This window comes from Hypoxylon fragiforme (genome assembly GCF_022984875.1).
Source record: "Hypoxylon fragiforme strain CBS 206.31 chromosome Unknown GGS25scaffold_1, whole genome shotgun sequence".
In the NCBI taxonomy this organism is placed as follows: Eukaryota; Fungi; Ascomycota; class Sordariomycetes; order Xylariales; family Hypoxylaceae; genus Hypoxylon; species Hypoxylon fragiforme.
Window position 1 is genome coordinate 4,211,835 of NW_026054756.1, and position 13,780 is coordinate 4,225,614.

Below are 13,780 nucleotides of genomic sequence, written 5' to 3' on the forward strand. Positions count from 1 at the left end.
AAGTCCCAACGCCTAGGAACAAACAAAGGCCCATCCATGCCTATATCAGTTACGGGGGGTGGTGCTTATTTCTGCACCACAGCAACCGCAGATTACCACCTGGGAACGAAGTAGTAGGGCGAGAGAATCCTTCAGCGCACTGTACCCCATGAGGCCCTAGCACCCCGTCCAAGACGCCGACACCACACCACATATGCTTGCAGCAACTTGCAGCTTTTGCACATGCTTGTACGCTAGGTTAGAGAGTACGACATTAAATATTCACTATATTCGACGCAAATACCCGTCCAAGATGGGTCCCAATTTGTCACGATGGCTTGTTTCTTCGAGGACCAATATCGTCTGGGGTAAGCAAATTGTGCTGTTATAAGTTTAACTACTGTTGGTTAATAGTGGAAACTCTGGAGAGTCGGGTCCAACTACCGGTGAAAAGCCGTCGTGGCCGACGATGCTAGGGTAGGTAATAGGTAATATGTAGTACGCCTGAAGATTTTAGCCCTGTGAGCTATGTACAAATCTGCCCACTTCAAGTTCCTTGTCGTTAACTCGTTGTGGGATACCAGGTACTACCATTGTATGCTGTTGAAACAAAAACTCATCGGTATTTATTAGTAACTTGATCGTATTCTTTAAACTCCCCTACCTTTTTTTTTTTTTTTTTTACCAGGGATTTAACTATCTCGCAATCGCGATTAGACTGAAACATTTGCCAAATAATAAGACATGAATACACGTGGGGGTGAGTCAAGCAATCTAGGCCAAGACGAACCATTCCCTTCACTCGGCCATTCGTTCTAGACAAGCATAGCTATGTTATCATTCACAGCGCGCTTGGAAGACTGAAGCAACAAGATTGCACCAAGAAAGGTACTGTTACTACTGTAACTGTAGGTTATTTACATACATATGTAGGCATTGACGTAGGTAAGGTAACTAGACAAGGTGACTCGCAGGAAGGCTGATTATATTAGACCATGATTGATAGGTAAACTTGACCGAACCTGGTAGACTTTCGAAACTTCCGGGTCGAATAAGTCGTCTCAGCCTTCCGGAACCTTGCACCTAATCGCACCGGGGCTGACGGACGACCAAACAGTGCACAGTGAACACGGATTAAAGGCGGGCCCCCTTTACCAGACAAGGCCACCCACCCACCCAGGCCACCCAGCAACTGGGTACCTGCTGGGCCAGGGCATTTCCTAAAACGGATGACGAACATGTTCCTCGGCGTTTTAATATGAGTTTGTAACAACGGATATGTATGCGATGTATCTGCAACTGCAAGATGATGCTAGATTGATTCATGCTACATATAATATGCGCAACAATCATTCAATGCCAACAAATAAATATACGATGTTTGGTAACTGACATGGTGGATGAGGGAGAGTTTAATAAAGTTGGCTTATCCTTGATATCATCGAATATCCATATGTTTATGATACATAGGAGAAGAATGGCGATGACGGCTCTCTACCTACGCCGTACTAGTACATAGTTAGTAGTTATTTAAGTAATTATATAAAATACCTACCTACCTACTAGTAGTAGTAGTAGTAGTACATATGTAGTTGCTGCCGAGGTTATGAATAGGAAGATACTGGGTAGGCAGGTAGGATTACTCCTAATTCCAGATTTGACCACTCACTTGGGTTGAATATTAATGATGTCTCTGATGATGGATGATCTGATTGCCCGAGAGGGAAGAAAGTGTCTCAGTCTGGTGACTCTGGTCAGTTAAGCTCGATCCGGCGAGTTGCAGTAGGATTTCTAGCCATGTATACATTGTATAGTACTAACATGTAGGTAGTATTGTAGGTATTGTACATATAGTGTATTCACTGTATTGGTGATATTGTACCATGTATCGCCAGCATACATACCTGAACCCTACTAGGTCCAAGAAGGCAATAAGCTTGCCTTGCTTTGCTTCTTTGAACACTGTAGAAAGGTACTACTAGTTAGGTACAATGTTCAGAAGCTTCAAAACTCTGAACTCAGCTCGTATAGGTACTGTACTGTACAACACACGTAGGGCAATCCAAGTTTTTCTTCTTCATGGTCCCAAAGTAAAGGTGTAGTAGATAGTGTATGTAGGTTATTAAATATAGATGGGTTAGGTACTAACTATGTAGGTATGTTAGGTATCGTGCATGGCACTACATGCCCTATAAAAAATATTAAAAAAAACCAAAAAAAAACCAAGGTGTGCACTAAAGAAATACAGGTGTACACCGCTTTGGCTTCCAAAAAGTTACTGAGTATGATGTAACCAACATGCAGGTTTCCCGCTATAAGGCGCTACAAATGCACTACAATGCACTACAATGCAACTGCAAGAGTACTGCTTAGCGCAATATTAGAGCCCCGCTGTCCCACCTAACCCACCAATCTCACCTGGGTCCCTAGCTATTCTGGCGGCTTGGCAACTGATACAGTGAGGGACCACGCTAGAATTTGTGGTAGCTGGTACTAGCTGCCCTTTTCAGCTGCAAGGCAACCTGGCCAACCAGCTGCACCCACCTGCAATTGCCCTGACGACGGGTAGCTAGTGGACACTCAATAGGCCTGTTCAGTGCTTGGATTGGACAACGTTTGCTTAGCACGGGCAAGCACAGGCAGGTACAGGCAGGTACAGGCTCTGTTACCTCTCGCAACGGTGGTGGTGCTATCGACTTTGTTAATAAACTTTTGTCACTCAAGTCACTTCAGTGCTTATTGTAACTGTTTTCGTAACCTTTTTGTAACGGGGTCACTCCACACACTTTGACTTCTGCCGCAGAACAAAAAGCTTCAAAACCCCTTCACACTTTCTTGATTTCTCTCTTTCTTCCTTACAGCACGCCGACCTCTGCCCCTCGACATCCCTTCTAACCTTCTAACCACATACAGGTGCCGCTTCCTTGGACCATCAGGGCCCTTCATCAACAACACTACAACGTCTTTTCAGAGGTAAGACGTCGTCGTGCAAAAACATAATCCAAGTGTCCCATATTGTGTGGTGTTACCTACTCGACTGGTGAAGCTTTCCAGTCTGTAGTGGCGGATAGATCCGACGATCATTCAACGACACCAACAGTACATAATTGGCCTTCGCATGTTCCTAAGGAAAGCGGTACATCTCTCCCAACGTACATATCTACTACCTAAGCATATTCAATTGAATTCCTACAACCCTCCATGCTTGCTTTGTAGAATCCTTACGATTCTATCCGACCTTCCTTCCTGAACTGGGTACACAGCTCTAGCTTGTCCATAGCTTCTTCTTCACAAGGTACGTACGAACACAGAAGCACGCAGACGCAAGTCAAATGTGAATGCAAATGCACACATACCTAAGCTCAATTCAAGCTGGAGGAAAGTCAATTCCTCCAAAATGCTTTTTTTTGGTTTGGTTTTAACCTACAATCACTACCTTCCATTATTTTACTTATGCTGGGAGAACTGGGAACTGGGAACTGGGAACTGAGTACTAAATAAAAATTGGAACGTCTAGTGCCTTTGCTTGCTGTAAATACTTAGATCTAGCATCTACGTCGAAGTCGACTAATACCAGTCACTCTCTTCAACCCCGCGACCAAAACGATAACCCAACACGAACATCGAATTAATACGCCTATCTCTCTACCCACCCACTCATCATCCAATCCCTTAGCACTGCTATACTTGCGCCTGCATTTACTTGAACGATTAACGAAGAAAGGACCTTATAAGTACATACATGAAGTTGGTTTCCGGAACACAGGACAATCCTTTTTTAAACAAGAGCTTGGAAAACATTCATTAAACGTGACGTTATCCTACAATTCTTGAAATACCCATTTGGTTGTATTTACAAGTCGGCGCCAAGGAGTAGGGTTATTATCATACATCCTCTCAGATTTGTCATTTCTAGTGAACATGCAGTCGTCATCGCCATTGGCTGCTATGCGCCCTGCCCCAACTCCATCTTGGGGACAGTCATCTCACCAGTACATGTCTTCGCGAAACCCTTTTGGGTCGGGTAACTTTGATATTCGAGACCATATACAGCGGGCCAAGCCAGACTACTTCAGCCTGAAGACTATTCGCGGCTCTTCTCCAGCTGCGAGTCTTGCCGCTGATCTGTCGCAGAACTTCCGAATCGACAACGAAGAAAGGTATGTTACCAAAGTAGAATAATGGGAGCTGAGACTGCTTGCTAACATGATTAACCAGCCCGCGTTTCCCAACGCCCCGCCGGGCTCTCTTTACATCTAACATGATGGATTCCATGCAGAATCGTGGTATGTTCGTGACACTGTGAAGCGAAATACATGAGCACTGATACTGTAATAGGATATGTAACGACACCGCCTATGCCCGCGACGTCTTCGCCTGCGCCTATGGGCGACGCCATGGATATTTCTCCGTTACCCCAGAAACAACAATTCCTCAGCGCATTTGAGGCCCATGCGGCTACTCCCCTAGGATCGCCCGGAGACGATTTTGGTGACGATGTCATGATGGAGTCTCCCATCGTAATGGCGCGTCAGTCTTCTACGGGGCTTGAACCAGCTAAGACAATTTTTGAGTAAGTCTTCTACCCCAATTCCATTTGGTACTGGGAATCTTGGGGAGTTAATAAACTGGAGTAGTAGCCGCAAGCGAGGAGGTATGCGCCGGCCGTCTTTATCACGAGCAAAGGGTCACTCTACTACTGCCCTCTTATCCACTCGATTGCATGCAGAAAATCAGGTGTCAACATTCCATTTTGGACCGACGTCTGGGGCAATGTCGCCTGGTGATTGCTTCGATGATTCCCCCTCGCAGGACAAACGCCCGCAGACGGCAAATAGTCCCACGCCGAGCAATTCCGGCTCTGTACGGCCGAAGCTTCAGTTTGCAAGCCTCACTGGAACTCGAGATATCCGCACCGGCTCTGGTTCTCCACTGCCTAGTCATGTTCGCCGTCTTTCGAACCCGTTCGCCCGCCCTCGGCGCCAATACCGCCGATCCCTGAGCATGTTCGACAACGCGGACGATGTCGTGAAGGCTAGTGGCGAGGACGATATGCCTCACCATGTGTTACAATCCGTGATGGATGTAGAAGAATCACAGGACCCTGTCTTGCCTCACTTTTTTCCTGATGGTGAAAATGACAATATCCCCCGAATCTCGAAGGACACCTTTCTCGATGTGCTGGACGGTAAATTCAACGAATTGTATACTCAGAAAATGGTGATCGATTGCCGGTTTGAATATGAGTATGAAGGTGGTCATATTATGACCGCCGTCAACCATAATGATAAGGAGCTTCTTTCCAAGCAACTCTTCGAGAACCCCATGGAAGGCCGAACGCTATTGATTTTCCACTGCGAGTATTCTGCTTGTCGCGCGCCCATGATGGCTCGCCACATTCGCGCATCGGATCGTATGTTCAACGCGGAGTGTTACCCAAGATTGACCTATCCAGAAGTATATATTCTGGATGGCGGATATAGCGAATTTTTTACCGAACATCGTGATCGATGCCATCCTCAAGCCTATGTTGAGATGGGTGCTCAAGAGCATGCTAACACTTGTGAGCGCGAGTTGGGAAAGCTCCAACAGAAGCGCAAAGGATTAGGTCGAGCCAAGACTTTTGCTTTTGGACATCGGGATTCTATGGTTGATGCTTCCCCTACTGCACCTATGAGACGCCATGAACATGAATCGCCCATAATGATGATCGGAAACTCCCCCATCTTGGGAAATAATCGGTCGCCTGCTCGCCGCATGGCTTCCTACTAAACATTCAACCGTCCTCCAAGGACTCTCACACTCGGAGATGACCATCTCCATCTAACACCAACTATCATACTACTTACTCTATTTCCTTCACACTCCCATATTAGGGCTACTACGTTCTTTGCCGTTTCCTTTTTTTGGCCCCGCCGGCCATGTTCACTATACCCATACTATTGCTTCTTTTCACTTCAGCATTAGACAGGCATTTGCATACCATACCGGTTGATTACATTGCTCCTTGCTTTGTTGGATCGGGCATCTCATTTGCTGCACTGGTTCTGCTAACATTCTCACTGTTTTACAAAAGCATGGCGTTGGGACGGGGAGTTTTTGTTTTGCGGACTCTCTCACTTGTTTCTTTTCTACCTCTGCTTCTTAGATGAACCGGACTTGCCCTATTGCGGCAAGCAAGGAAGCTCAAGCTTTCGGTCCTCTCGACGCTGAGACATCCCAATTCGGCACTCTCGTGCTTTGGGCCGTCGATTTACGAATACTACTTGCTTACGAGACCAACTACACCTTTTCTACGAGTTCGACACTCTCGTGGCTATTCGAGAAGTGCTACGCCTGATACGATCGTGATCTATTACGATCCGAAAAAACCATCACTACGAAATTTTCTTAATATGTTTTACGCACACCACATTGTCCCTACTCGGACTCCACATTAATCTCTTATCAAATGAGGGAATGACGATGTTTGCATTCCGATGAAAGGGGCCGACACGTGTCATGGATGGGATGCGATGAGGATGAAGTGGAATAAAGTTTGGCGAAGAATGAAGCGTCGCATAGCAGACGTTGAAGAAGACCAGATTGAATGCAGATATTGAGGGATTTGCTGTGGGACTAGGTTCCAAGCTGTTGTTGCTTGCCAGGCATCAAGAGGATGACCTGGGAAGTATTGACTAATGGGGCTGTTATGTTTCTTGCACAACTGTAAACCCTCCTCGCACTATTGTTGTGGGCACTGGACTCATTTAGTTGATTATCCCGTTGCTCATATGTACATTAGTTCTCTTTTCTGTCACTTCGGGCATACGGCCGTCTGGTTTTGCGAACGCATACATGTATTTGCGCTCTAGAGGAGGATGGATGGCATGATACCCACCAGAGTACTCTAGGCTAGGTTAGCTATGTGATAATGTAGCTACTTAGTAAAATGAAGTGCAATTCACAAATGCCTCGGAAGTCTTATTTGAGTGCCTGTATGCTAGTGACATGGGGAAAGTCTGTATTATGCTCGCTATGTTACTTATAGTGTAAACAGTCGAGGAATCCGCGCCTACATATTATGGGAGGATGGACTAGTAAGTTTTTGTACGATCTCGATCTTGTCCGTCATTCCAAACAGAAGCCTCCAGCTCAAAAGACGACGGTTCGGTGTTAATTAGATTAATTAGACCTTTCTAATGTTTCCAACGTCATTCCTTAACATGTCTAAATATAGGGGAGTTATGGCAACTATGTTACAACATTGAACTTCTACCTCTACCTAGTACCTACATTGTATGTGGTATAGGAGGTAGGAAGGACTACGTGCTAATTGCTAACCTACCCTGAATAACTTCATTCTTGAAGATTGACTTTTACTTACATCTAACATAGTAACTATTGTAACTATGTAACTTGTAAGTCAGAGAGCTAAGAGTGGGAGTGGACCCGGTGTAACGGCGCCGGCTGTACCCGCAAACTCTTTTCGCCACAGCTTTTTAAGCTTCCGCCAGCCAATGAGAGGCTCTCCAGAATCCCCTTATGGCAAGTCAGGCAAGCACGGGCGGTCAATTGAGTTTTGAAACTTTGGGCAACTACCTAGTTACATGGTACAATACAAAAACTAAGGTACCGTTGGTAGTGAGGTATTCTTTTACACTTTACACTTTCAAGTACTACCTAACTACATAACTACTAGTTACCCCCGTTGGCCGACGAACCTGACGAACCCTCGGGTTCTGGGCTAACAGAAAACGTTCGTTGGTTAGGTATGTGCGCTATGGATATGGTTCGGTTCGGTGTGGTTTTGGTTTGGTTTTACGGCGAACAGCATGCGAAAATATGCGAACTGGTGGGTGAAGTGGATGTTGCGAGGTACTTGTCGGTACATACCTAACTAAGTGGGCTCGCGATATAGGTGCCTAGTAGGTAGGTAGGTGCGCATGTGCATACATAAATACATACATACGCATGCCTGCATGATGCAGATTTTTTTCTTTTCTGGGTACATCTATACCTATTTACCAACTACATGTAACAAACCCCAGTGCTATGTATGCTTGAAGGTTGGTTCTATCCTCGTGGCAAAAGGTTAGTTACAGAGTTTGAGGCTCAAGGTTTTGTGGCAGGTACTGTAGGCCCCGGGGCTTGGCGCGGCTCCGGAACATTTTGTGGGCGGGAGTGACGACTTCGTTTATGCGGATTATGGTGAAAGTCGTTCTAAATGTGGAGGTTTAGTTGTAGTTTGATTTTATATTCAGCAACATTGAACTCTTATGTATTGATAGTGAGGTGACTGTAGGAAACCCCCCAGAAGAAACGAATTTTCAATGTTTGCCCAAGGCGCCAATTCATCTCCTTGTACTTCCGTATCTCTTCTACCCAGAACAACCTCAAATGGGAAAGGCGATTCTAGTACTAGGATATTCTACCTAGCAAAATCGCGACTGCCTCTTTCAATACTACATAGTCTACTTCTGCACTTGCATTTTCGTACATACAATGCAGATGCCAGCTGGATGGACAAGGGATAGTGAGGATGACTGGATTGAGCTGATGCTTAACATATAACGCAACTTCCTCAACGCGCATCATACTAGTCTAGCAGGAGCTCAAGGTAGGCACGACATTAAATGTGCACGAGGATGAACATGTGTGCAATGGACGAATAAAGGCCTGCTACGAACATTTTGAGCCGCACTTACCCCCCTGACCCTAACAAACTACCTGTGCTGTCTTTTGAGGGGCAACAAGCACGAATAAGGCAAGGCGCCAACTTTATCATAAGGCTGCAGAGGAACTTCCCCCCTTTTTGCGGCTCTTTAGGAGAGGATGAAAGATCGTGCCTGCTACCTATATATCATTATGGAATCTGGGGATTGCCCCATATTGTGACTACTAGGTACTGTGTACAGTCCCAGATGTGCAGGTCACAGGCTGGGGAAAGAACGAAGACAATATGCTATTTCGTACTTTCAAGAACTACCAAGTATATATCCACATTCATGGAAGCTTAAAGGATACTTCCTCAACCCCTTTCTACTTGCTTGCCTTATTCCTGATCATGGTCACGATATTCTCCTGAGCAACTCATCGCCTACCTTCCTTTCTCATATATTTATTAGCGACTATTACTTACACATTCGGCGTCTCTCTTTAATGGTTGTCCAACTTATAACTAAGTTGTGCAACCTTATTTGATTTCCATTTCATATTTCCTATATCTGTCTCCTGTCTCTTACAAGCGCATTTGCTTTCATGAGATCTACCTCCCTACACCCCCTGATATCTGCTGTCCAGACATTCGTTACCATATAGGCAGCTTATTTTCACGACTCTCATTTGCCTGTGTTAACAGACAGACGCTCATTCGTATACTACACTACAGATTTTCAACTCTCTCAGCGTTCATTCACATCTCCTGCCACCTGCTCACACGTGGTATCCCGTCATATTAAACAGTTACCCTGCGCCCAACCCCTTGCCACCTTCAAGCACAGCGACTATACCTAACGATAAAAGATGCCCGGCCTCCCCAGATATTCAGACCTGGAGTCGCATTGTGTGTGTGAGAGTTGTTCTTATGGACTCACGCAAGAATGCATATTCAAGCAAGTGGCCTTTGACCATTCACAGGTAGTCGCGTCGCTGTAAGCACCCTCTTTTCTTTTTTTCAATGAAGCACTGAGTAAAAAGTTAACAAGGAATCATCAGCTTGGCAATCGGGGGCCATGAAATGCTTCAAATCGGCTACGGCGTAGACGCGCAGCCCAACTACGTCACAGTGCACGCGAGCCTGCTGTGCTACTGGTCGGCGACGATCCGACGCACCGTCTACCAGCAAGACAAGCCCATCGTGACGCTGTGGATCGACTTCTACGAGAACCGGGACCGGTCGATCGTGATCTGGCGCAACATCGTCCAGTGGTGCTACACGGGCACGCTACAAGACGGTTGGAACCACAGCGACGCGACGATGGGCCGCAAGGACGAGATCGAGGTGCTGTGGAACGCCGCCGTCAGCCTCGAGATGTACGAGCTCGCCAACCACTGCATGCGCCTCGTCTTCCTCAAGTACACCTGGGGCGTCGCCGCCCGCGCCGACCCCGCCGCCAAGTGCGGCCCCCGCGACTGCCCCGTCGAGGCCACGGGCCCCTACCAGGTCTTTCGGAACAACTCCAAGGGCGTCAACCTGCACCGCCTGCTCTGGTTCATGGAGGACTTCCTGTTCGCCCGCGGCCCGCTGACGGAGAAGGCGAGCCAGAAGGCGAGCAGGGAGACCGTCCAGAGCTGGGAGCACCTCATGAAGTACGACGAGAGCTTCCGCGACTGGATCAACAACTTCGGCGGCAAGGCGCACGACCGCCAGCTAGCGGTTCTGCCCACGCACTTTAACCAGTGGCGCCGGTACCTGTTTCCCGCGTCGCTCATGTATCCGCCGGACCTGTCCGTCTGGGTCACCGAGCACAACTACCGCGTTCAGAAGCAGGGGGAGGCGATAGAGTTGGTGGGACGATGGTATGATGGAGAGGGCATCGCCGGGGTAGGGGAGTGGCTGTTCCACCAGCCGCATGAGTTCGTTCTAGGAATATGAGGTTATATGCACAGGCACCTGGGCGTGATATCGCTCCGGGGTGGGAACTGGTATGAGGCAGACTAGGGAAGGGAGGGAAGGGAGGGAGGGAAGGGAGCGCCATATGCCGGCATATGATGCATTTGCGATGCTTTTTTATTAGCCAAGTTACTTTGTCTTTCTACTACTACTACTACTACTGCGTTGATTTATTCACGAATGCATACAATGATTTCATATCACCAAGCCCCTTTTATAAGTCCTACCTAGTAACCCCTTCGGTGCTGCCCACGTCCTTATGAAACCTGATACTTGCTCTGGATTAACACGATTGCTCTTTTGGTGGAAGTAGGTACCTAGATATAGACGGGAGGTAATTACGTACTAACCTAATAAATTACTTCTCTTGAAATGGCTTCATATACCTCTTCTAACTAATCAAAGGTCTGAGAGAAAGGGAAAGGGGAATTCGCCTGTCTAGGTGAGAGTTGTCGATGTGGGTGTGGATTCATGCTGTGCTGAGTGGTAAGTAAGTTGGCTTTTGGAGTGTGGTCAGGAACGTAGAGCCAAACGGCGATCGAATCTACATTTTTTCCAACAGGGCTAGGGTTATTCGACACATTTCCCATGACTCAAGACCCCGAGGGGTTATAGGACTACGAGTAGTAATATTCACCTCACAAATAGGGGCTTAGAAGGTGATGACTGGTCATAGTAATTTGCTTGCTTGCTCGCGAGTCTTGGCTAGATATCATGGCTCTGATGATGATGGAATTACGTCTATGACCCCGTCTCGTCCTAATCCGAGAGCTTCCGCCATGCCGGTAGTTTGTTGTACAAGTACAAACCTAGGTAGCCTTCATCCTCGCTCATCAACGAGCAAGGCTTGCCCAAAGGTGTCATAATTGTTTCCCCACCCCTCCACCTTGACCGTTTATTTTTACTTTTCTGTTTTATTCCTGCATCTTGTTCTCCTCTTCCTCCTCATCGTCGTCTTCGGAGATGGCCTTCTTCGCTAACCGCTCAGCCTCCTCGACTAGCTCCTTGGGCACCTCTTGGTGACGGCCCTTGGTGGGGCCGTCAGCGGTGCTGATCCAGCTCATCTCGAGCTCGAACTCCTTGTCTTTGTTGTCCTGCTGTGCGACGTAGATGATGCGCGCGGCCTCCTTGACGGCCTTCTTCAGGTCTAGCGTACCTTCGGCCAAGTTTAGCTTTTCGAGCTCTGCCTTGGCCGCTTGCCGGCCTTTGCCCGTTGCCGCTCCGTAGTACCCCCAGTACATGCCACTAGGCTCGATCATGTACAGGCCCGGACCACCATGCGTCTTGCCTTCCACTTTGCCTCCCGCTCCGATAGTTGGGCCCGATCCGACTTGGCCGTCCACGGGTAACTCGAGCTCCGAGTCGAAACCGCCTATGATAGCGGTGATGCCGAAGGGGCGGACGGATTGATACAGGGTGTAGGCTTGTAGGTATCCGCCCATGCGACTTGCCAGGTCGGACGTTGAAATGGGCGTCTTGAAAGTGTCACGCCAGGCGCGGGCCTCGTCTCGAGCTCGGTCGACAAAGTGGTTACCATCGGGTACCATACCGGAGTAAACCTAGGGAGATGGACCAGTTAGGCTAGTAATTATTGCGGCTGACGGAAAGGGAAAGGGAAAGGGAAGGAATAGATAATATTGGAGAGGGGGAAGAAAGGCGGCATACCACTCCCAGATGTCTGTCAATGGTCGCGATTCGCTTGTTGGCACCGGGCTTTAGCAGCTTCGAGGTGACAACCTTCTCAACTGCTAGAACCACGCCGTCCTTGCATCGGATACCGATGGAGGTCCCACCGTTCTCTACCGCCTTGACTGCATATTCGACTTGAAAATTTCGTCCATCGGGAGAGAAAATAGAGTTGGCGAGATCGTAGCCGGTTCCTATCGACGTCTATATTCATTTTCGTGTGAGCCTTGGATGAGATATGACATAATGTAATACCAATTTTTGGAAAATGAGGGAGCTTACCATGGTGAATTATATGTGCCGGCAACAATAGAAATGTGTGATGTGAGGTTTTGTGTGGGTTTGGACGGGAATGGTGGGTAAAGTTGAGCTCGGCGGGATATTTGGTGATGTTTGAAGTCGGGAGCTTCAACGTTCCAGATTAGAAACCTCACACAGTAAAGTAAAGTTAAGCAGGCAACCTGAAGCTGCGCGTTGCCAGTTGGAGCTTGTGCATCGAGCTTTAGTGGTGGAAGCCCCACCTGATTAGATTAGGTTAGGTTAGGCTAGGCTAGGCCACTGTGGCTGGGAAGTCACGGCACCAGCCACATAACTATGTTATTTAAGTTACTATGGCTGACCATGACACGCTTCAACGCTTCAACCCCAACATCATTTCAAGTTGATTAACCTAAAACATTCAACTTGAACATGCATTCCTAGAGAAAATAATAAAAATGGAAGCAACAACAACTTTTATTATACTCCGGGAAGCCTTGTTCGGATCGTCATCTCATACAACTCTATAAGTCTCTAACCTTGATATCTAGGCACTTATGTTTTCCCTTGCTGATAAGGTGGCTAATTATATCCTAGCTACGAAGTACTCACATATATTTAACTAGTTAGTGCTTATAAACCCGTGGTCTTTAGAAAGTACAGTACATGAACATGCTCTGACATGCTTATCACTGGCACAGATGGAGCTGATTTGACTCAGGCACAAAGTCAGCTCCACGCCCCATAGAGACCCTGACAGTATACTGACCCTACGAACTACATACATTGACTCCGGTTTCATGCTGGATCGTTTCTTGCCCAAGGTCCTCTGGTCTGGCGGATTTCTTTCTTCTTAAAATAGGTAACTATAGATAATGGATTATTCAGCTATAATTAGACATCGACACAAGTCTCAAAAGAGGTCCTTACAAAGGCAATGCTTATTCCCGTAAGTGCTTGAAAGACCCAGTAACTACTTTCGAACCGATTTAACTTGGATCACAAACAAAAGACAGATACTCGAGCACACGATCTTACTAAAAATTGCTCGGGTTAAAATGAGCAGATCCTGCACGACTTGGACTGATTTCATGGCCTGGCATTTCTCAAAGTCCAGCCATGACAGCGGAGATGAGCTTTTCGTTTCCGTGAGAACAGACCGCTACCAGCACTTGAAGATATGAGGTGGATATGAGGTAGTTATTGCCAACATTCCTACCTATATATCTAATATATCCCCGTTAGTTCACTATAGGATGTGAT

The 13,780-nt window shown here is 47.1% G+C and overlaps 3 protein-coding genes across 3 annotated transcripts; 2 read left to right on the top strand and 1 right to left on the bottom strand.

Moving 5' to 3' along the window:
- Window positions 1-3,900: 3,900 nt before the first annotated feature.
- GGS25DRAFT_517559 (Rhodanese-like protein) lies at window positions 3,901-5,751 on the top strand (the record flags this gene model as incomplete). Its single annotated transcript, XM_049263411.1, has 4 exons — window positions 3,901-4,139; window positions 4,198-4,265; window positions 4,318-4,552; window positions 4,617-5,751. The coding sequence occupies 4 exons, from the start codon at window positions 3,901-3,903 to the stop codon at window positions 5,749-5,751; spliced, it is 1,677 nt and encodes a 558-aa protein (XP_049122049.1).
- Window positions 5,752-9,231: 3,480 nt separating this feature from the next.
- GGS25DRAFT_527747 (uncharacterized protein) lies at window positions 9,232-10,557 on the top strand (the record flags this gene model as incomplete). Its single annotated transcript, XM_049265118.1, has 2 exons — window positions 9,232-9,611; window positions 9,676-10,557. Exons 1-2 carry the CDS (start codon window positions 9,484-9,486, stop codon window positions 10,553-10,555), a joined length of 1,008 nt encoding a protein of 335 aa, XP_049122050.1. The 5' UTR covers window positions 9,232-9,483.
- Window positions 10,558-11,236: 679 nt separating this feature from the next.
- On the bottom strand, window positions 11,237-12,781 carry GGS25DRAFT_472801 (nucleophile aminohydrolase). Its single transcript, XM_049259486.1, has 3 exons — window positions 12,542-12,781; window positions 12,239-12,463; window positions 11,237-12,132 (listed from the first exon to the last, which is right to left on the bottom strand). The coding sequence occupies exons 1-3, from the start codon at window positions 12,542-12,544 to the stop codon at window positions 11,488-11,490; spliced, it is 873 nt and encodes a 290-aa protein (XP_049122051.1). The 5' UTR covers window positions 12,545-12,781; the 3' UTR covers window positions 11,237-11,487.
- Between the last annotated feature and the right edge of the window lie 999 nt (window positions 12,782-13,780).

Excerpts from the sequence above, each read along its gene's own strand:
- GGS25DRAFT_472801 (XM_049259486.1), bottom strand. Across the intron at positions 12,133-12,238 it reads TTGACAGACATCTGGGAGTG|GTTTACTCCGGTATGGTACC; the intron begins GTATGCCGCCTT and ends CCATCTCCCTAG.